General features: G+C 42.8%; 1 protein-coding gene across 1 annotated transcript; it reads right to left on the minus strand.

Moving 5' to 3' along the window:
- TWSG1 (twisted gastrulation BMP signaling modulator 1) lies at window positions 1–23,424 on the minus strand. The gene is made up of 5 exons (XM_058833314.1): window positions 23,232–23,424; window positions 21,061–21,226; window positions 13,942–14,041; window positions 10,037–10,303; window positions 1–2,495 (listed from the first exon to the last, which is right to left on the minus strand). Exons 2-5 carry the CDS (start codon window positions 21,181–21,183, stop codon window positions 2,314–2,316), a joined length of 672 nt encoding a protein of 223 aa, XP_058689297.1. The 5' UTR covers window positions 21,184–21,226; window positions 23,232–23,424; the 3' UTR covers window positions 1–2,313.
- Window positions 23,425–23,681: the final 257 nt, after the last annotated feature.

Below are 23,681 nucleotides of genomic sequence, written 5' to 3' on the forward strand. Positions count from 1 at the left end.
AACCAGTAATATCTTTTTATTAAAATACCTCTCAAAACACTCATCATCATAAAATACACTGGGTGTTGCTGCATGACATTTGTGAACACACAACACTTTCAGCAAACTCTAGACAGCATCAGGAATTACAAAAAGTAAGGCAAGCCCCAGAAGGTGTGCACTACCTTCTCTCAGGCCACTACAGACAACTGTGTTTACATTTTTATATGCCACTCCCCACAGCATTTCCTGGACACCTGTAAGGCCACTCATCCCTCCCACCCCCCCTCGATTTGACCTCACAGTAAAATTCTGAGGATGTAAATGGAGACAGTGTCACAGATCCATGGGGCAGCAGGTGCCTGACCAGAAACATTAGCTCTGCTCCTCCCCCAAGAAGATTCTGAGCTAGCCTCATATTTCCAATAATTTAAGACTGCAAAAATCTGAAGCATGCTATTGACATCCTCCTTCCTTGATTGCTACGTGTCTCCTGTCTCAGTCAGGAACATTGATGCATCACCCTCCAGCTACAGTCACAGCTACTCTAACATATTCTTCTTCTCCATTCATTTTTAGGAAATTCTAGCACAAGAAAATATAACATGAATTGTAAAATACAGGATGAACAACTCCTCCATTATAAGCTAAGTTTTTCTATTCTTGTCTATGATCTTTTATCACTTAACTGTAAGTTTAAAGTATGAAGACATTCCATTATCCTCTAGTTCAAAACAGTAACATTCATCTTTCAAGTACATCTTTAGAGCTGAAAAAGACACTGAAGAAAGTAACATTATTTAACACGAGTAGATTTCTCTTTTATTATTATCATTATTATTCCAACTTATTGAAAGAACTGTATAATGAGAAAAAAATTAAAAAAACATTCAGGCAAATTTTTCAACAAAATAAATGTAATATGACTGCTTTCTTTTGTACATGGTACAGATAGACAGGTGTAACTAGAAAACAGTTTAATCCCTCTAGACTGAGGTTAATGAGAGAAAAATTGTCAAATTCTTTTTTGTATTTGCATATGCACATATGCAAAAAAAAATTCAAGGCGTTAAAACCCACATTATTATAAATACGAAAAGCTGATCATTAACTACTCATACACTTTATTCTTGTACTTAGTACCATTATCAGTGGAGCCCTTAAATGGGTCATAGTAACTGCTATGTAACTGTCAACATATAAAAACTCTTACTTAGAAAAATGGACAATGTTCTAAACTCAGAACACTTTAACTTTGCCTTTGCAGACACATATTCCCTTCTTCATAGATAAAAAATTTATGGGGGGGAAAAATAAATTTAATAATAATAAAAATGTTTTGGAATAAATATTTACAGGAAATTACTAAATGGGAGCATGCTTGCTGCCAGCTGCTCAGCTGGTAGACCTGTACCACTTGCTTGTTCCTGTCATTTCATTCTTTGTTCCTTTAGGCATCGTAGTGTTTCATGTTTCCTTTACTGGACTAAATGTTCAGGGTGTAACAACCCTAAAGAACAATGCAAAAGGTGGGAAATGCAACTGCACTTATTGGATTTATTTTGGGATCTAAGAGAAAACTGAAAAGATTATTTTGTGTAACACATAAATTATGCATCATAGGCCCCAGTGAAAAGAGAGAAGGGCAAATGAAACTTGGAGGAAAAGTGTCCCATACATGGTGTTTTTGTTGGGCAGCCCTTCTAAGAAGTTAGGATTTTATCCACGACAGCCCATACTTTGCAGAGGAAGCATGAATTTTTATTTTTCTCTAAGTACCATTCCACAATAAAAAACTAACCTCAAAAATTGGAAAGTAATAAAGTTAAAAAACAAAACCAGGAACTAAATCCCAAAAACCCAGCCCCTAAACAACATCCACCCTCCCTCCAACCTAGCAGCCATTTATTTATTTGTTGAATTTAGATAATGGAAATCTCATTACCATATTCTAGAAGTTTCCCTAGTCTAAACTACACGATAGAGTACTATGTTCTGAAAACCAGTATAGCCAATACTTTCAAATCAAAGGAAAACAATCAAAACAGCAATGATGAGCATGACTGTACCATTTTAGCAAAAATAAAGAAAAATAAGTTTAAAACATAGTGTTTAAACATCTACTAGTTAGCCTCGCTTACATGAATTACAAAAAAAAAGAAAAAAGAAAAAAAGAAAAATAAGTTCTCTGATTTTATACATCCTCTTTTCAACCAGGGACATTTAATTGCAACCAGCAGGCACTCCACCAAAACGCAGTATTTGCAATCCCCGTCTCTTTAACCGAGAGAGATTACTTTGGCCTCAGTATTGCTATATTACAATTTTCCTGCTTCAGAACATGCAGTTCATACATTTGACAGTTTTACTGCCGTAGTCGATGCATTCTGGCCCAATACACTCACAGCAGGCGTTGTGAAACCATCGGTATTTGGAAGCTCCCATGGACTCGCAAGAGATCTTGCACTGATGTATTGACATGCAGTCATCAAAATACACCACAGTACACATGTGTTCTAAACCAAGAGGGGGAAAAAATTTGGTTTAAAAGGTCTTAAAGTGTTTAGCTGGAAATTAATTAAATGAGCAGCTTTAGAAGTATGATTGCAAACCAACAGGACTGTGAAGCATAAGGAAAAAAAGGTGACAGTAAAAGCAGAGAGGCAAGGCAGAGAGATAAGGTAAAATCGATCAACTTCAAATTTTCAGCATCTACAACTCAACCTACTGTCTGATCTACTGGATTAATTTACTTCTATATTCACAGGCAAGAATGTTTTTGAGTTTTGTCCCCCAGTTATGAGAGCTAATAAAAGTAAGGATGAGCTATGTAAAAATTACAATCAGGAATGTGTCCTCTGAAGGTAATATGCTACATATTGTACATATTATGTTCATACATGTACATAATATGCTACAAAAAACTTCAGGTTTAGACAAATTACTTTAAAAAAAAAAAATCAAAACCCACTTATTTGGATGTAAATGTTTCTTTCTCCCCCTCTCTTTTTTCAAAAACTCTTCAGCCAGATTAAATCACAGACCTAGAGAATCCTTTTTCATCAGCACGGAACTGCACACTTTTTTATTCCTTTTCCCTTTTTATTTAGCAGCACCACCAGCTTCACTACTAATCTTAAGAAATCCCTTCTGCCTAAGTGTTGACTTCGTGCTTCTAACACCCATGCAATAACTTGAAATGCCATGAAGTTTGGTGTTGCAACATCAAAATGGAGCTAAGGCATTCACCACAGCTATAAAATAAAACCATTCACCTGCACCACCCCAGTCCACTTCCAATTCTCCAAGCTGGCAAATTCCACCATCTTTTTTCTGTACTGACCAGGTGATTATACCACAAAACTTTGTTCATCCCCCAAAGAACTGTGATTACATAACATTTTCCCAGAGCACACTCTGGGGAAAACACAAGTGGCAGCTGTCCGCAAACAGGAATGTCTCCCTCATGCACATCAGACAATCAACTTGTGAGCAGGAGATGTCAAAAGGGCTTTCTAGCCTGTTACTGCTCATGGTGCACCTAGGAGAAACCCACTGATCTACATTCCAGTGTGGATTAGAAAAAAGTAATCCAAATTTAAATAGTAAATCAAGACAAGTATTTGATTTGTTTTTTTTTAATGACCAATTTTAACCACTGTCAAATTGTTTTGCTGCTACCAAAACAGCTGCAGGAAGGTCAGAGGATGTGCTGCCAGCCCACTGAAAGCAACACTGCCTTGGTCAGGCTCCAGACTGATGTACATGCAGACACACCATATACAGTGCGATAGGGATCTTGGGGAGGAGAGGCAGTGCCAGAGCTGAAGCAGTTTCTGCTCCCAGAAAAGCTGTGCTGCAAGTAAAGCTGCAGTTGTCAAAAAAAATCTTGCAGTACCTGAAGTACTGCTAGGAACATTACCAAAGTGCACTGTGGCTGTGTAAGTCCCATCCTATTCTTGGCACTTCTATTTCTATAAGCCCTTGTAATGTATCCCGAGGCACAGCAAACAGAGGAATAGAGTTCTCAGAGAACAGAACCTCTACCTGAAAACAACCAACAACAACTACAGCTTCAGTAAGGATGTTTGATTCACAGAGAGGAAGAGGAAAGATCTGAAAAGAAGTGTATCCTCTGGTACCATGTGCAAAAGAGTGATAGTACATACCTAAGATGCTCAGCCTTAAAAGCTGAAAAGTACTAGGGAGATGCAGCTACCACAGCCTCAAAGGCAAGAAGGCATTCAGAGGCCAGACAGCAGCTCCAACTTTTATGGGGAATACACAAGGACTTGGCAACATTTCATCACCAGTGACAAAAAGCTCAGATTGCCATAGTCACAAGAAGAAGCACACATCATCCATTCCCAGAAGGCCCAGGTGGTCGCAGGTATCTGCTCCCTTCACTCCTTACAGGAAGTTTTTAGTGGAAGGGTAGGGATGAGGAAGTAGAAGCAAGTCTCCAGGCAGTATTCTCATGTCCCATCAGTCATCCAAGTCAGTGCTGGTGTTTGAAGCACAAGAACCTTACAGAAGCCTCTGTTGCACATTACTTGTACTCTTTATATCCTTCTGCTTAATCTCTAGTCAGTCCTTTGACACCTTTTTAGTAGTTTTCTACTGAAGTGTTACTACATTAAGTTTGATCTTAAATTCCATACATAGTCTTAGGTGTCAGCTGGAGGCACAGAGGCTCTGCCTGGAAACAGGGAACCCTGGCTAATCTAAAAGATTTCTTCCTGCAAAATCACCTTTTGGGATGCCATCTCCAGCCGACTGACTTAATGTCTGGATAAGCCTCTCTCAGAAGGCAAACTGATTCATGGCTATTGCCAGATTGCAGTGGAACAGCTCTTTAAAGGAAGCAACAATCCAAGGGGTTGCCAGAAGGGCTTGCTATCTGCTGATCAAGGCACTCCAACTTGCAACACACAAAGGAAAGCCTAAGGCAGGTCAGGGAAGTTGTCAGGAAAACTGTGCACACTCTGAGGTGTTCTAACTGGTCCCAGCACTTATTGGCTGTCTTCACACCAGAGAATGTCCAGTCCCTTCTGTATCACCTGCTCACCTTCATGTTAACCTCATCTCTGACAGCCTCAGCAGTGTTAGTACTGCTTCACAAGTCCTGGAGAAGACCCTGCAGCAATGAAATAAACTTCCTGTGGAAGGAGAGCCTGTGATTCTAGGATGTAAAGATCAATGACACTGAACAGGGAGACACCTCTCCGGGTAAAGGAGTCCAGAGGAGCAGCAGCACCTGGCCTATAACTCTGGCAAAACTAGGTGGCATCAGTCAGCTCCTGTGAGACTGGTCTCCTGAATCACTCTCCCAGGATCAAAGCCAAAATCCAACCTTATAATGGTGGCAGCAACAACCAAGGACATTCATCTTGACCGAGTGGGGATTGGAGAAGAAAGTTTTTTTCCACCTGCACACAAGTCAAGAGGATTAGGTTCTCGAGGACGAGTACAAAAATGTTGCAAAGGGGACAGAGCAGACTGCATGTGGCAGGCCAGAGCCAGCAGTAGATCCATCTGGTCCCAAGTAGCTCTTGTAAGCAGCTGGAGGACATGCTCCATGTATATGTTCCCAAATTGTTTCTGACTTCTTGCTCACTGAAAGACTGGCCAGGTCTGAACGAGTCAGATTGTCCAGGGTGCACTCTGTTTGTCACAGGGCACTCATGGTCCCCTCCTCAGCAATGCCTCTGTGCTCATGTAGAGGCTGTTACTGAAAGCAGCAGTTCCTCCCCTCAAGCACTAAATCTTGCTCTATAGACTGCAGAATTACACAGGGGGAAAAAAAATACCTACAGGCTCAGCTGGGATCTGGGAGAGTACTTACATTGTTTCACAAACCTAATTACAGAGTCACCACTTGGCTCCCTCTGTGTAGATAAAAACAATATTACTTCGTGCAGTAACAGCTTTCTCATTTGCATTTTGCCAATTTTCACACACTAAGGACCACAGACAGCAGATGCAGGGAGGGAGAAGGATGCAGCAGTAAACTTTTCCCCGGAACATTAATTTCTCACCTTTTTCCCCCTCACACTTCATACTCAGTGAAGGCTGTGTAGTAGAAACAACAACCAAATTAAAATTAAAAATGAACAAAAGAAATTACAGGCTTTGCTATAAACCTATAATGGTGTAATATAGAAGAATTTAGTAACTCAGAGAACCTTCCCAGTTAATGATAATTTGCTTTGTGGGATCTTTGAAGTTAGATGTGCTATGTAACTTCAACTGTCTGCTGGCCAGTTTATTGGTAGCTCTAAAAGCTCTTCAAAAAGATAACTGTCCACCCAGCAATCATACCTTTAATCATAAAACAGCCTGGGTTGGAAGGGACCTTAAAGATCATCTAGTTCCAACCCCACTTCTGTTGGCAGGGATACATCTTCCACTAGAAAAAACACTAGTCTAGTGCAATAGTGCTAAGAGAGGAAAACAAGAACAAGGAGATTAACCTGCAACTGATTATGAACAATCAGTTTACATAATCTACTACTTTTGGACAAGTCAATTTTATGTCAATCAATTTATAAAAAGAAACTTTTTTTAAAAAAGCTCTTCCTAGACTACCTACAGAGGTAGATGTCTCTTCACTGGAATTCTAGCTCTCCTCTCCCTGTTGCACTGGAGGGGAGCAGAATTGCAGAGCAGACACCATCCCCTGTGTCACCGAGCAGTGTAAGTCAGAAACCCTTAACTACACAAATTTTGTTTTATCAATTGCCAAAAAAATATTTAGTTCCCCTCTCCCTCTCACCAACATCCTGTCATCATCTGCAACAACTAAGCTTATTTAAACCTCTGAACTCACAATTCAAAGCTCTGAGGGTATCAGCTAGAAGTAAAGCAAAGACAATGAACTACAAATGTAGCTACAGATTAATAACCATCACAATCCTCTCTGAAGTAGAGGCTCAAGTGCCAGAAACAACTGATACAAAGAACTACAGCAGCTCCAGCAGCGCCTGCATAACTTTGGCAGCATTACAAGTCAGTTCACAGGAGGAAAGGGAAGACACTCATTAGGAAAATAACGGGGAAGTTCAGGGTCTGGCGGCTGGGTTCAGAGTAGGCTGGGGGGGAGAAAGGAATGCTTTATATCCCACCGCACCCCACCTCCTCCTGGATCCACAGCCACTCTCCCTGGCGGTGGCTCCATGCCACTCAGGCACAAAGCTCGTGGTTCCCGTGGCTGGTGCTGCTTTTCCTGGCACTCACCCAGAACTGCATCAAGCAAGTCTGGCACCCTGGGCCAGCTTTACGGTGATCCCTGCGAGAATGCGCAGTAAAGCTAAAATCAGAGCTGTGTTACACTATGTGACAAGGGGTATTTGTAAGCAGAGCCTTTCCAAATTTTGGAATGTATTCCAGAAGACAAAAAAACACATTTACTGTCCCCCTAAAAAATCTGCCTCTCATTAGCCCCTCTCCCTTTACAGGCCATGCCATCGGCTGCTGCCAGCACACCATGTTGGAGGGAAGCATGCAAGGAGCCACAGAAGAACCACAAAATGGAGGAGGCACAGCATTGTGAAGAAAACATAAGGCATCTGTGTTCCTGCTCACAGGAATATTCTTTCAAGTCCCTGATTGTCACAGCCCTGAAGACAACTACTTAAGGGTATCTCCATTTGCAAGACCTGCCCACAAGCCTAGCAGCATTTTTGGGGAGCATTTTTGGGAGGGTAAAGCCATGGTCTGTTTCTTCCACTGCAGGCTGTGCTTTACTGCCACTGAGCACACACATACATGTTCACATACCCTCCCTCTCTTCCAGTGGTTCAAACACTTGTCAGCTTGTTAAAGCAGTGACACGGTTATGTGACTGAACTTTGCATGGGCAGAAGCCATCGGGCTCCAGGAACTTCCTCAGCTAACCTCACTGTGCCCATGCTCATAAGGCTCTTCAGTCCCAACCTACTACCCCTCCACCTTTGGATTATGGCTTCCCCAGTGAACTCGGCAAAACAGTATTAGAAACAATGCTACCCCATGGCTCACACAACATCCAACACTATTCCCCAGCTGTCCTGCTTCCACCATAATAAATACCACTGATAAAAATCAAGGCTAGATACTAATTTTTCTTTCCATCTCCTCTGTTCTCAATGCTCAAATCATCAATGTTTTTATAAGCAAAATTTCATATGCCTTTTGAGAAAGCAGAGCACTACAAAGTTATCTACACTGTGAGCAAGAAAAGAGATTCTTCAGCGGGCTTATCTATTTAGATACTTAAAAAGTATAGGAACAGGATGTGGAAATTTTCTCTTTGCCAGTTCTTTACTGGTCACTCAGATGGAGAAGGCATAGCCAATGATTACAAGAACAGCTCTGACATTTATTTCTGTTTTAAGTGTCTGCTAAGGCCTGAAAGCCAGTGGCATTTGGTAACTATTTCCAAATATAACTGTTGGTTTTGGACTGTCATCATTCCAGTAAGAGCTCTCTCAACCTAATCTCTAATATGTTCCTAGTAAAAGAAATGAAGGAGACTTTTGACTAAGAAAAAATGGCAATGTTATGTATTTGTCTGTGTTGTTGAACTCAAAACTGCTCCACACCCTTCAGATGCAATTCAAATTCCAAGTTTAATCCAAAACTATCATTAGCCCATCCTGTTGGTACGGCAGAAAAGGATTGTCAGGGAGCAGTCAATTGGGTTGCAGTACCTAAGTACAGTGGGATATATTCAAACATTATTTTTTTCCCTGAGTTTAATTTATAACTGTAAGTACTGTAGTGTTTGCACACAGGGCTTTTTGTGGCTTTCCATTTTACATGGTTTTGTAGATTATTCTCATAACGGCAAGCAAGCATTTTAATAACATCAAAGACACATGAATGAGATGCTTTCTGCCCATCTGGTTTCCTAGTTCTGGAATTAATTTATTTTTCTAATGTGCCTTAGCCAAAGGAAATTAGAAAAGTTGCCATTATGGTTCCATTTAATCAGCAGCAGTCCTACTCAGAAACACAAGTAGGTCAATGGTTCACACTGGTATGGAAAAGCAGTGTGTCCATCAATTAGGGTATCTTTTATTGATAAGATAAAAGGGCCATCACAACAGCAACATAAGGGGTTACGAATATCTGAAGTGTATGTTGGGAAGGAAGCAAAGCATTAATTGCACTAATAAAATAAATCAGATGTTCTTTTTCCCCTATTAAGCAGCAATTTCACTATGAACGTTTATGAGATTCTTTAAAGTCTGACGTAATGATTTGCAGGGAAAAGTGTTTCAGGTTTAGTATGGAAACCAAGAAACAGGGAGTATTTTTTTAATACCACTGTCAACACTACCTCAGACTTCTCATCTTCCCCCCACCCAGCCACAGCAAACAGTATTCCGAAGTCTGTCCTCTAAACTGAAGGTAAGAATATAACAATCTTCATATAAAATAGGAGGAATGAATCTATAAGTTAAACCCCTATCACCAAGTTACTTATTTTGAAGACAGTCTGTCACATATCCTTCCTTCATCAATCCTTCTAATCTTGCTTAGGTTTACTATTAATCCTGGATTTCATACAAAATGTCCTTCTAAAGATTTTGAGTTATGCCAGCTCAGACGAAAGAAATAAACAACAGCTCCAGATAGAAGTGCTTATGGTACATGGATTTCTCAGACCTCTTAAACCATGTTTCAGTTGCCTATCTCTGCACTGATACATGATTTGGATTCAGTTTCTGGTCTGTCCTGTCTCCTAAGCTACAGCTAAGAGTTTCTAGATCACACACTGTGCTAGTGCACATGAAACTACACAACTAACTGCCTCATGCCACAGGAGTAATTATAAACTCACATGGTTCAGTGTCTCCTAAGAGCATCAGTCATCTTAACACCATCTTCCACGTTCCTCAACACCTTTGCCTCACTCCTTCTGTTATGTCATGCTCAAAATTAGGCTGAACTTTTCATACATTCTTATGGGAAAAGAAGAAGTGAGCACACAGAGAAGCATAGCATATGCACCGAGAAGGCTCCTGGAAGAGAGAAGAGGAGATGCTAGGGATTTAGACACTACACTCATTACCTTTGTCACTAGAGTAAGGTGTGTGGACATTGTTGTTTGGAATAGAGACATTCTGATGCTGTGGCTGGTTCACTGTTTCTAAAAAGGAGACGAGGTTCTCATGGTGTGATAGTTCTTCTGCCACAGGGAAGGAAACAATATTCCAGTTCAGTTGAGTATCCCCTTCTGTCAGTGCCCGGAAAAGGGAAGGAATTGGTTCATGCAACTCCTCAACAGTGCTCTTGGATGTTGGAGGCGTGTCACTGTAATTGCGAGGATTGCACATACCTGGAGGAAGAAAACAATAAATTACACAGAACCCCCTAAGCTCTTCTTCTTGGAACAGGCAGAAATACTAAGAGAATTAAAACTCCTGTTTTTTTTTGGTTTTTTTTTTTTTTTTTTTTTTCCTGAAAAGAACACAAGAGAATTCTTTCATATCTATCCCACTCTCAGCCCAGTAGCAGAAATGCTATCAAAAACAGCAGGACAAGCTTTCCATAACAGCAGGTTTCGGACTGCTCAGATTTCTACAAAACACACCTGTGACTTGTGAAAAGAAAAACCTCATCTAAACAGCATTTTGTTTCCCTTTCAATGTTAGCATTACAGCTTAGAAAATGGAGGGTTCAGTGGAAGGTTTGTTTTCCCTGGGAGAAGAGACAAAGCACAGTATAATTGATAGGAGCATAAACCTGGAATGCAAGGTTAGGACTGAAAAAAGGGAGTATCTTGATAAGTCTGAGGTACGTGAAACTTTTGATCACAACTCAAGTATTTAATCTCATCTGCTGCAGCAGTGCACTAGATCTTTTTAGTCATCTGCCAGAGATGCAAAGATCACTATCAGGACAGAGCATGAGTCTGAATTACTTTACTTGCGTAGAGACAGCCAAGACGAACCTCATTTTGCTACTTAGCTGGAAGGGCTACAACAGGCAAAATACTCATTTCTAGGTTACTTCTTCCTTATTTTTCAACATCTTCTGCAGTATCTTTTTTTAAACCTTGTAATCTTCTTTCACTTTGCCAACTCCTACAAAATGTTTTTGATATGCAATGACGGAGCCAGTTTTCATTAACCATTTAAACACTAACATTTATTACTAACAATGAAACTGAAGGGCATCTCAATTTAAGTCCATTCTGTGGAAAAAAACAAGATTAAAAATAAAATTTGTATCTGCATAGGTCTTTTACACTCAGGAGCCAGAAAAAACTGTTAGAAGTCACCAGTCAAGAGACAGGCAAATCCATTTTCCTCATGTACATCTGGATATAATTTTGGGTAGTTTCACAGACACAGGTTTAGACAGCTACAGCTGCAAAGCACACCAATTTCTGAAGTATAAAAGTGATATGAGATAAGAATGTTCAAAGTCTACCTGCCTCACAGAGAAGTATCTCTTGCCCCGTAGATCCACTAGGACTCCAGTTTCACAAATAATTTTGTTTAACTAAAGCCTTGCACAAACCCATAATCTTCTCAACCTAAGTAGATAGATTTCCATAGTGAACAAAGCAGAGGGAAGTTTGTCCATGGTGATTAGCATGAGATCTAGCAAATCTTAAGCAAGTGGTTAGCATTACTAGCATTTGGTAATAGGAATGCTCCACAGCAGTCTGCACCTATAAAAAGGTGAGCCAAGTACAGAGTAGGAAATAAATAAGCCTCTTTTTCTAACAATCTCAGATCATACTAAAAAATAATTCCACTTACACAAACATCCTACTGTAAATTATTGTTTTCCTACTCCTCTCAATTAGGTTTGTTCTTCATGGACCTTTCTAGACTCACTGCTTTAATAAAAAATTCCTATCCCTTCCTTACCACCTTTTAGTAAGCACTAACATTAACAATACTTTAACAAGCACTGTATTAACCATACAATTGCAATAAAGGATGCCCACATGAAAATCAGTTAGGAAGATATCAAACCAGGTAAGAGTTTTGTACAGATACATCAAGGGATATATGCTTTATTTGATGTCATTGTATTAAGGTTGTGAAACAGAAACCAGTGGGCCTTCTAGACCTGTCAGACCAGACCTCTGCCAGGTAGGATTCAGAAAATAAATTTTGCTGATAAAGAGGACAAACAAGAGGAAAAAAAAATAACATCAAGATTGTTTACCAAAATCCTGCAGAATGTATACAAGTTTGTGTGCATATCAATATAGTATGAAAATATTACCTTAAGATGGTACCAGTTTGATGGGTAAATGATTATCCACAAAGATCCATCACTCTTAGTGTTTTTAAAGGCATTTGCATTATAATTATATTTTTATGTAGTAAATATTATAAAATAGCAGCTTTGGTTAAAAAGAAAATTAAAAAGTTTAACTTATGAGCAGCCTGTAAGGATCAAACATGTCTACACTACTGCTTTGGAATGGATGAGAAGATGCAGAAATGGGCTATTAAAATGCTGGAAGAAGACAAGCTTTTACACAAGGGACTAGAAGAGCTTAACTCAAAGGGAACGGGGGACTTGTTGCTGCTCTCCCTCCTCCAGCATGTTTTTCCCTATCAGAGAAGGGAGAGAACATACACAAACCACGGAGCACCAGTACAGTTAGTGGTGGAGGATAGGAAGTAGTTCCTGACCTCAAGGCAGACATGATATGTAAGACACAACAATCTCTCTGCTTTTACATTAGACATGGTCAGCTTGTAAAGAAACTTAAATATCAGCTCAGGTATCAGCGAAGAGCTGTGTCTAGGGAGTTAGGTGTGGCATGTATTTCTGTTTCCTCATTTGAACAATGCTACAGCAAAGATGCTCCTACCCTGAAGAGAAGAATAGGACCATGTCATAGAATCCAAAAAGCTCTGAGGCACCCAAAGAAGAATTAACACTTCACTATCAGGAGAAGTGTTAATTTACTCGGTACTGGGAAACTGAACTTGAAACCTTGTTAACTCCTCTCCTGGAAAACACTATGGGAAAGAGCTGCAGAACAGTGAGTCACCTGCAGATTTATGAAAAGAAGCTCATGTGTGGACTTCACAATCCCAAGAGGTAGGTTCTTCCTCTCCCTAGAGATCAATACACTATGCCTTACTTTCTACAGCAGATAATGGTTCTAAACTAGGGAAGTAACCTGCACTGAAAATGGGTATTTTGACACCAATCATTTTCATGGATTCAGAGAAAACTGATCTAGAAAAGCTGAGAACAGGTACAACACTCAAGATGCATCCCCTTCATGGAAGCCAGGATTTTGGAAGCACAGGGAGACTTACAACAACCACAGGAAGACAAAACTTTTTGTACATATTAAACAAGAAATAGAACTAGAATGCAACCTCCTTAAGCAGGGACAGCATTTGCAAAGGTCTGGGCACTCTGATTACCACCTGTCAGCAGCAATGCATCCTTTCTAAGACTGTCATCTAGTCCTACAGTAAGACCTTCTCTGCTTCTTTCTTACCCTCCATAAAGAGCTCTTTTTGTAAATAAAAGAACTGTGGAAACACTGGGCCATGCATATTTACTAGCAGTCCCAACTCTGTCCTAAAAGTGTCTCAGTGCTGTACCTGTCAATGCATCCTTTACAGGTAGAAACGTTCACACAGCATCCAACCCCACAAAGCAGGTGCTATGGAGTTTCCTCAAGATGACAATTCAAACAGGAGTTTTATGTTTGGGAGACAAAGTTAATAATCAGCTATGATGACATTTAACAAGCAATACCTGGACTACTGCCACCCCCAGCTCCATAGAGCAGACACAGCCTTCAGATGTTTGGGTCTCCACAGTAATTTATTCCGTACCCACACAATGAGCTGTAAGATGCTTAAAGCACAGATTCTGTCCCAGTGTTTTACTTCTATTTTAAGACTGTGAGCTGAGCATGTGGCAGGAGAAAGCAATGTAAAAAAAGTATGAAGTCCCCCCCCTCCAAAAATGCAAACTTACCAACACAGTCACAGCACTCATCCCAAAGTGTGCCCAGGCAGAGCATACACTCCTTACAGCAGGAACAGTTCCCTTCCCCAGGGCGGCACTGACACAGCTCCTGGAATCAACAGACACTCATTACACTGCAGCAATCCCAGATGTAAAATAACTACACAGCAGAGTGATTTTTCCTCAAGCCACAACTCAAATTAGGGCATTAAAAAAGCTTAGTACACTAATACAGTGAGTAAACGGTGAAACAACTCCAGCCAAAAATCAATCCAAGTTTACAAAAGGATCTTTTGCAAGTTTGCATTTTTTTTTCCTTAAAGGTGACATTCTGAAGAGAAATCTGAAGCAAGCATTTAAAAGACAAAAAATCCTATTCATGGGAAAAGTGTGTGCACTTCTGTGCATGCCTAAATCTAAAAAGTTCTTTGAATGTTTTTCCCATCACAACAGGAAGCTTGGAGAAGGATGCTTCTTTATGTATAAATAGTGACCGTACGTTATAATTTAGCTAAAAAAGAAAGCTCCTATAAGCCACATGTGCCCACTCAAGACATGCATGATGTCTACCATCACACCTATCCCTGGATTCTAAAAGGAACTTACCCATTTAAGTCATCTGACCACAGGATTTTCTGCATCTCCAAAGACTTGTCACACATCGCTCTCCATTTACAACATTAGTGACCAGATTTCCCCCCACCCCTCCCACACCCCACGTCTAGATGATTCATTTTCACTACTATGAAAACAACCATATGCTTCGTCCCTCCAAACTGACACCTTGGGACACCTACAAGACTTCTAGAGCCTCTAGAAAGTGAAATTACCTACACATGTATTTTTTCTTCAACCACTAATAACCTAAAAAGATGGAAAAGGAGTGGAAGCATAAATATTTCTCTTTGTACTACCTAAACTCAAAAACACTGGTTTAGCAGTCCTGCTGGAGACACACACTTGTGGACCTCAAAGCATGGAAAAAGCCTACATGGATGAAGAAAATCTAAAAACCAGGCGGTCTCCTTCCCTCTAACTCAAATCCATACTAGTAATTCCGGTTTGGCCAAAAGACTGTGGCTACTTGACAATAATTCACAGCCTTCAATTACATCATAGCACAAAACACAGACAAGCCAAGAAGTCCCTTTGGTTGTCCTGTCTAAGAATTAGGTTTTGATGACGTCTGTCCAACTATCACATTACACACAACTGGGGAGAAAACAAAATCCCGTTACTGGAAACACTGACCATGGGATCTTCCCACCCCTGGCTTTACTGGAAGGGCCATCGGCAAATCCATTACACACCAGGCCAGGGAGAAGATTATGCCCATCCCCACTCTTTGATCCCATTATCCAGTGGCAGAGGAGGGACACACTGCAGGAGATGCTCACAGACAGAAGGGAAGGGCAGGAGGTGGTTTGGTCTGAAATTCTCCTATCCTGGAGTCTCCACCCATGGTTCCACCCCAACTGGGTCAGGGGCACCTCTCCTTACAGGCAGGCACCAGTGTTGCCTGCAAAATGAGGTTTCTTTCTGAAACACTTTGGGAAGAATCTCAGGGGGCAAAATTCCACTTTTTAAATCATTCTTTGCTTGCTATTGTTAAGTAGCAGAAGGTAGGGGAGAAAGGAGGCATTTTTATACCAAATGTCAGGACCACATTTGCAAGGCAAGGCAGTTTTGCACCTGATGATGTATGACCCCTGATCTTCCTTTACTCTGCAAAACTGGCAACTGCAGATATCCACAGCCTGCTGAGCTGCACAGTGGCCACCCCTCGCTCACACTAATTCACAGAAGACCAAGGAGCGCACTTCAGAGGGGAGGCCAGAGCTAAGTCTGTCTGGGGACAGGTCTCCAGAATACAGCAAATGGAGCTGCAAGGCTCCCAGGTCTGGACTAAAACTGAACAAGCCCTAGAATGTGCTGCAGACAAACTACAGTGTACTAATGAAGTATAAATCCACTGATTCCTTATTTTCACATTCCCTTCATCCCAGATCACAAGTTGTCTTGAATTCAGCAAAGAAACAAAATTCACCAGCTATTGCTTGTGATACATAATGATGAGAAACCCTGATTGTGACCCTTTTGCCCCACTGACTGATCAAGAGTGAACCCTTGCTCCACACACATTTCTGCAATAGGCAGCCCTTGTAAGTATTGAATTTTTACTTACAGAGTGAAAAACTACTGAGATTTATTACTTTTTCATCCTCAAAATTTATGAATGGCACCTATCACTGTTTCCACACAAACTGTGCTGTTTCCAAGTAAAAGATTAAAAACAGGCCAATTAACAAAATATGTACATTTTTCCACAAGAGGAGACACCACAAACTTAGAAAGATGACTTATGTGAATTAATGATGCATTTATAAAATATTTATTTTACCATTTGATAAACAGATTTTGTCAGCCATTAGAATAAAAAAGCCTGAATAAAACAACTTTAAAAATAACCACAAGTACTGTTACTTTGGCCAGAGAATAATACTAATATGTATTAGCACTAAAAATATCCTATTTATTCTTCAACAGTAAAACCAGACAAACAACTTTTACATTTTAAAGACACCAACCGGCCAGCATGTGGGAGGAGGCAATTCTCACTAAACTTTTAAAAGTAATGCACGAATAGAAGCCAGAAAGTTCACAAAACTAAAGTTGTTTCAGTTTTATGGAAGAATATTCTCAGAGAATTAAATGTAACCTTAAATTCTGCACTTGCAACCTGGTAACAAAAAATTCTGCTTAGCATCCATGTGTGTAAGTACTGACTTGGAGACAGCAAGATTACCTACTATTATTGTAATAAATTTGTTTTTACAGGAACGGCTTATGAGCAATGCAATATTTAAGTTTTTTTGTTGTTGTTGCTGTTTGGGGTTTTTTGTTTGGTTGGTTGTTTTTTTATCATTATTTCTTTATTTTACAGTTGGAGGGAGAGGAAGGAGGAAAGAACAACCTAATTAATTAGTCTTCTGCCACTTCGGGGCAATAACTGCATGTTTTTCTACGTATCTGTTTGCACATCCATGGTTTCCTTAACCAGTTTTGAGTCCTCCTGCCTGACTCATCCACACTGGATACTGGTACAGGATACATCTTTTTAAAAGAATGCTTACATGAGACGTGGGTGAAGCAAGGCAGAATAAGGAATGTTCCTTGTTGATAGCTGGGGGTGGTGAGGCGTCAGTGGAAGAAAATATTACTCATAAGACAGCTTGGCAACTTCCCAAGCTGAACTACCGAAGGTGCATTGGAGAATATATTTTGCTAGGCAAGAAACAAGCCTCACAGTTTAAAAATACAGTATTAAGTAGGAAGTAGGCATGTTTGTACAATAAAGGTACTCCTGCTCCAGAGAACAAACAAAAATTTTTAGAAGATGTTTAACACCCGAGTTTTTATCAATGCTTTCTTGAAATTCCAGAGAGTATTTTCTTGGTGCAGGGAGAAGCAGGACCTGAAGACATTGGAAACCTCTCTGCAAACTGGAAGGGGGAGTGGAGTGAAAGAAAGCTTTTTTTCCTAGAACAGTTTAATAACAGAAAATCTCCTGGAAGCGAACCAACCAGAACTGTTTTGTTAACCCAACTGGGTTACATACTGCAGCTACAAAACACACACTGGAAGTAATTTTTAGATGCTGAAGCCCTGAAGTTAAGGAGTGGCGTTTATTTCATACCACAGGGCTAAAATGTCTTGGAAACCCTTTCAGGCTGACAAGTTTGTACACAGGATTAACAGGAGGCAAAAAAGACAGATGAAAAGAGTTTTTAATTTGGAGCGATACCACACCAGCTGAGGTGGCTGCAGGTCTGTAGAGTTCGGGAGAGAAAATCCTGTTTTCTCCATAAAACAACCTCTCTTTAGAAGGACTGTAAAACCATGCTTGAATCATAACACCATTTGTTTCCTATGCACAGCAACAGTTTAAAGCACTGTTGCAGATGAGGCAGCAAAGCTCAGCTTCCAGCCCAACACCGACATTCCACCCGAGCCTGACTCCTGCGGGGAACTCTGCACCTCGAGAGCCAACCTGGGACTCGCCTCAAACCCGTTTGCTGTGAACAATTGTGGGAACATCTCATCCTCGAGGTTTCTGCCTTCAAGGATTTCCTCCATGTTGCAAGGACACAATATGCGCCTCCCCTCCGCCCAGCGAGCGTAACTGGCCTTTTCATCTCCTCCACACATGGAAACATCAAAACAACCCACACGGCCAAGTCAACAGCAGATGTGCTGCAATAAACACGGCAGCACACGCTCCGTGTGCACCCAGGGCTCCACCTGGGCAACAGTCACTCCTGCACTCCAATTCCCCGGTCCCAGGGACATGGGAAGGGGCTACGGACAGAGCCTTGATGGGAACTAATTTTGTGGACTCACTCTCTACACTCCCAAGTCTTACCCACAGCTCTATCAACAACTACAGGAAGCCACAAAGTTTCTTAGCAAAGGCTGAGCTTATGCAGAGAGATGCCTCAAGCTATTTTCTTACAGGCCTTTGCTTATGGAAAAAAGAGGAGCACCAATGAAGCTAGAGCCCAAGATGCAAAGGGAAAGCTGAATCCATGCGAGTTGTTGATCTCATGCACTGGTCTGGATCTAACAAAATAAATATTTATGTAGGGACCACCCTTAAGCAGACCAGCTCCTAACGAGTGGCAGTAATGACTGTACTGACTTCTAGCCATGCTGGCAAAAATATTTATGTTAACTGTATGCTTTTTGAGAGAGCAGGTCTCTTGTCTCTCTGTCTCCAGGACAGGCAGCCTCGCTCTCTGCACACAGATGCAGATGGAAAACATTCACAATCTGTTTGCTCCCCCACTTGTCTCCGAGTGACATTATCTTGGTTTCAAGATACAGATTTTGCCGAACTTGAACAGCAATAAAAGTCGGTGAGGGAAAAATGTCATGCAATAGTCAAACAACCTCCCTCAATGTGGCATTTTATTTTTAAGTTCAGATTCCTCCAGAAGAGTTTAGAGGGAAAAAAAAGTACAGGGATATACTCTACTTGCATATCTATCCAGGAAAGAACATGCATTTCATATACCAGTGCAACACTTCTGCCACAACAGCACCAAAGTTTTAAAACAAAAAAAAAACAAACAAAAAGAAAACCAAGAAGAAAGATGACAATTGCTTTAAGTCAAAGCTTTAGGATACTTCCTATCCACAATCAGACTAGTCTGACCTGATATGTTCTTCTATAAAGAATGAATACTGACTGGTAAGTCAGGCCTGTGTGCAGGAAGACAGCAGCCAGATGGTGGAAACAGTGTAATTCCCCTGCAACTGCACACAACTTACACTGCCTAGGCTACTTTAGGGTCTCAGAGAACTGCATGTGATTTTGATTTTAGGGAAATGCTTTAAAAAGGGGCTCTGCATCACCTGTACAAAGTAAGAGAGAGCACACCTACCACGAGTAAAGCAGTTCAGTTGGTTCTCTGCATGTACAGCGCTGGGTTGCTACAGAGATGCCAACATAATCCAAGGAAAGCACAGCTGTATGAGCCATTTCCATGCACTGCTGAACCTCAGCCATTTATTGCCAGCTGAGTAAGGACTCCAGTAACATTAACTCCACCCCTCCTGGGCTGTGCTCTATTCAGACTAGCTCATAAAAATAAAGTTTAAATGCTTGCTGTCTCAAGCTTGTCTCGGTAAGAGATGATTACTCAAGGAGGAGATATCTGTTCTTTCATAGACGGTGGACTCCATCAGTGGCACCACAAAAGGAAGGCACCACATCTTCCCTGTTCTTCCCTCTGCTTACAGAAAAACAAGCAGCAGACCAACAGCTTCCAGGGCTGAAATCCAGCACCATGACCAACAACTTTCCCCTGAATCAACAAATCTGTACCACTGGATTTGCTATTTAAGTGCAATGTACTTCCAGTGCCACAATTAGCAGTTACTTCTTACAGGTTTCAATCCTAGAGCTGATTTTTAAAAATGCAAGAGGAAGGGTTTATAAATGCATCAGTTTGTCGCAGTGCACAATGTCCAACATGCCAGCAAAACCATTGGAGTTCTGTTTGAAAAGGTAAAAATCAGAAGTCTCATTCTTGCTCCTCTATTTAACAGCTCCACAGACCGTGGTGGGGCTGGAAGAAGCAGCAATTTCCTTTTTATTTATTTTTAAAGCAAAGACAGTGCAGAACCCAGAAAGAAGATGGTTCAGCCTACTGTCAGCCTTCATTCCACAGGATGGATTTGGGAATCTGGCAAGTGTTTTTATTTGTAACCCAGACAAATTTTAAACAGAAGTCAATGAAATGAAGTAAACATGGAAATGCTTGAGGATACCTCTGCATCTCTTTTCAGGCTGTGATTCTGCATTTACAGTAAGTGCACTTGCATGTTACTGCCATATGATCTTGGTGTTCTCTGTTATTGCATTTCCAATCTACAAAGAGGCAATAGGAAACAGTTGTTTTTAAAGAAGTTGCAGCTGACCACATGAAGCCTCCTTTTTGAGTCTGGAGTCAAGAAGCATGCTCTGTTTACCACTGCTAAAAAAATACTTGGTAGCTACCAGAACTGCTTGTCATTTTGCTAAAAAGGCCCTTTTGTTCTGCTGCACACCACATCTCTTAACTTCTGCTCTAAGAAGAGCAACCTGGTCTCTGTTTTCTTTCTCTGTACAGACAGGCAGTGCGTGAAAAGCAGCATCTGAACTTAACATCTATTTCCTACCAGTTCAGCTCATAAGTATTTGGGTTGATTTTCAGGCATCTTTTAATTCACTGTACAAACCTGATGTTATTGAGAGCATCAGGTGTCAACTTCCGACCCTCTGCTTGAGATTTAAGGAACTGGACAAATTGAAGGTCAAGGGGAACATCTCGGACAGAACATAATCCTTGGCTTGAAAAAGTTTAAATTAAAAAAAGAAGAAATATGTCCATATAAACAAGTACTTGGTATTCTCTGTCTATAAAATGGCTGTTGATCTGCACTTATATGGGTAGGAGACCAGACCAACCTCTTTAAAGAGACACTATTTAACATAAAACACCAGTGATTTGTATCTTTTCAGGATGCAGTTTCAGGACTGCTTTTTGAACACTCAAAAGCAGATAGAGGACACAGGACTCATACCTGTATCAGGCATTTGCTGACGTCGCTGGCACAGAGAGCCTTGTTGCAGCCTGTTGATGATGGGATCCACAGCAGGAACAGAAGGACAGTGACTGTGGGCGCTGTGATGTACTGTGACCTCATGTTTCCCGCAGCTGAACAATTTTCACAAGTACTTCAACCAGCACTGAAACAAAAACCAGCGCACTGAAACAAGAACCAGCGACTGAAAAGGCTATTGGAACACAAGTTAAATTCTATTCCATTCCCCCCTTGCAATTCCTTCAATAAATATGAATATTTAAAAAAAACCCTCAAACTGGGTTTGTACTTAACAACAAACCCAACCCCTCCTCCTCCAGCTAACAAAAAGCTAAAGCTTTGTTTATACAAAGCTTTCTGCTCTTGCACCTTTGGATTAAAATGGCAATAAACTTGAGGTGAGCAATCTCAAGTTTGCAAAATCAAATATGACATCCTATAAGCAGCAATGATAAAAAAATGCCTCAGATGAGATAAACCCACCAAAGGAGACCTAATTTTGTAAATGCCCAAAGTAGACAGATGGGTTTTATGTAGTATCTCCTCAGGCTAAGGTATACACAGGTCTGTAGGACCAAGGCCACACAGCAACCTTTTACAACAAGGCGCTGTCATCTTTAAATGCAGACAAGCAGTTGTTCTCCCTTGGACCCTTAGACGTCACACAAGCTTTCAATCATAAAGTTGTTAGCTTCTTTTTAAAAAATATACAGACACCAACATTAAAGAAAAAAAGTACCAGACACTTTGAACAACGTAACTTTCAAGAGCCAAGCAAGTTTCCAAGGTCAACCAGAGACGACAAGCATCTGCTACATCAAACAGACAGAGGAACCGGGTTTGTTCAAAGCATTCCACCTTTCTCCCTTTGTGAAAACCCAGCCTGACGGCAGGTGGTATTTGTGACAAATATATCATGATTAGCAGTGTGCCACTCAGTTTTTACTTGTGCTTCGCATATGAACCCGGCCAAAAGAGGACCTATTGCACCAGGCACTGTACCAATACATAATAAAAGGCAGCCCATGTTTGGGCAAGTGAGCCTGTATTGTTCTCCTAAGAAAGAAAGAATGCTAATGGAGCACTGGATTGCCTTCTTTTGGTATCTAGAGATGTTTTTCTGTTTTATGAACTACAAAACCCAACACCCTCAATGAGAAAACACGTAATGAAGGCACGATCTGGACATTGAAAGTCTGCGTCCGATTAGCTCCTCTTACAATGGTTGTTAAATGCCTCTGAATCTCGCTGTGCTGGGCACGCCGCCATCCGTACCAAGCAGGGCTGGCGAGACCCCCCTGCAAGACCCGGGGGCACGCACGGAGAACATGGGATCTTTTCCCTCACCGCTTTCCCTCCCTGCCATCCGGAGCCAAGGACGCTGCCTTCCAGCGGCTACAGCTGCCGGCCCGGACCCGGCGGGCGTCGCATCCCGGGCGCGGGAGCCGAGGCGAGCACGCTGCCTGGCGAGGGGAGCGATCCACGCGTGCCCCCGGCACGGCTGGGGCGCGGGGCTGCGTTACATAAAGGGTCCCGAGCAGCGGGGCCGAGCGATGCCGGCTCCACGAGCACCCCTCGGATGCTCACCGGGGTCCGGGTGCCCCTTGCCCGGCCTCCCCTCGCCGCTCCAGTTCCGATTCACCGACCGCTGCTTTCCCAGACTTTTATCCGGCGTGGCGCCCCCCCGGAGCAGGACCCCCGCCCGCCGCCCCGCCTCTCCCGCAGCCCACCCCGGCGGCACCGGCTCAGCATCGCTCCCCCGCTCCGCCCGGATCGCACCCGGGGCGGAAAACACCCCAAAAAACCCCTCTGGCCGATCGACCCGCACTCGGCTCCCCGTCCCCGCCGCAGTTCCCGAGAGGCCCGGGCCCCAAAGATGGCACTGCCAGGGGCGGGGAGGCCGGTGACAGGGAGGGAGATGTGGGAGAACACCCCCCACCACCGAAGTGGCCCGGGGCAGGCGGGGCCCCGCACGGGGAACGGGTCTTCTCCAGCAGGCGCGCAGGCAGCGGGGCGGCCGCGCCGAGCCGCACCGAAACTTTCCTGCCACAAAGAAGCAGCCACGGCTCCGCCGCCTTCTCCACCTCCTCCTCCCCAGCCACCGGCTCCATCCCGGCGCGCCCCCCGCCCACTCCCCCGGCGGCGCTCACCGGGCGGCCCCGGGCCGGGCACCCCGCGCTCCGCAGGCGGCTCTCGCTGCTCCGGAGGCGGCGACGGCGGCGGCAGCAACCCCGCGCCTCGTCCCACTGCTCCCCCCTCGGCCGCAGGCAGCGCGGAGGCGGCGGCCTCGCATCATCGCCCCGCCTCGGGGCACCGTCAGGCGCCGGGACCCTCCCCCCGGGACCCTCCGCCCCGGCGGGCGCGGCTGCGCGGAGCGGGGCGGGAGAAGGAGGAGAAGGAGGAGGCGGAGGCAGGGGCCGGTCGGTGGGAGCTGCCGCCGGACCGCGCCTAGCGGGACGGCACCTGGGGCACGGCCAGGCCGCTGCATCCGGAGGGGCTTCTTCAGGGGAGGACGAGGGAATATTCCCCCGCTACCCGAGCGAGAGCAGGGAGAGAATCGGGGGTTCTTGGGCAGGAAAGGCAGCCCGGGGAAGCCGGGG

Source organism: Poecile atricapillus, chromosome 2 (genome assembly GCF_030490865.1).
Source record: "Poecile atricapillus isolate bPoeAtr1 chromosome 2, bPoeAtr1.hap1, whole genome shotgun sequence".
Lineage (NCBI taxonomy): Eukaryota > Metazoa > Chordata > Aves > Passeriformes > Paridae > Poecile > Poecile atricapillus.

What these genes read in the sequence shown, in the direction of transcription:
- TWSG1 (XM_058833314.1), bottom strand. Translation starts at nt 21,183, where the DNA reads ATGAGGTCACAGTACATCACAGCGCCCACAGTCACTGTCCTTCTGTTC. An exon ending in TCAGCAAATGCCTGATACAG is followed by an intron (nt 14,042 to 21,060) that starts GTATGAGTCCTG and finishes TGTTGATTCCAG; the next exon opens with GAGCTGTGTCAGTGCCGCCC. An exon ending in ACCTTACTCTAGTGACAAAG is followed by an intron (nt 2,496 to 10,036) that starts GTAATGAGTGTA and finishes CTCTTGGTTTAG; the next exon opens with AACACATGTGTACTGTGGTG.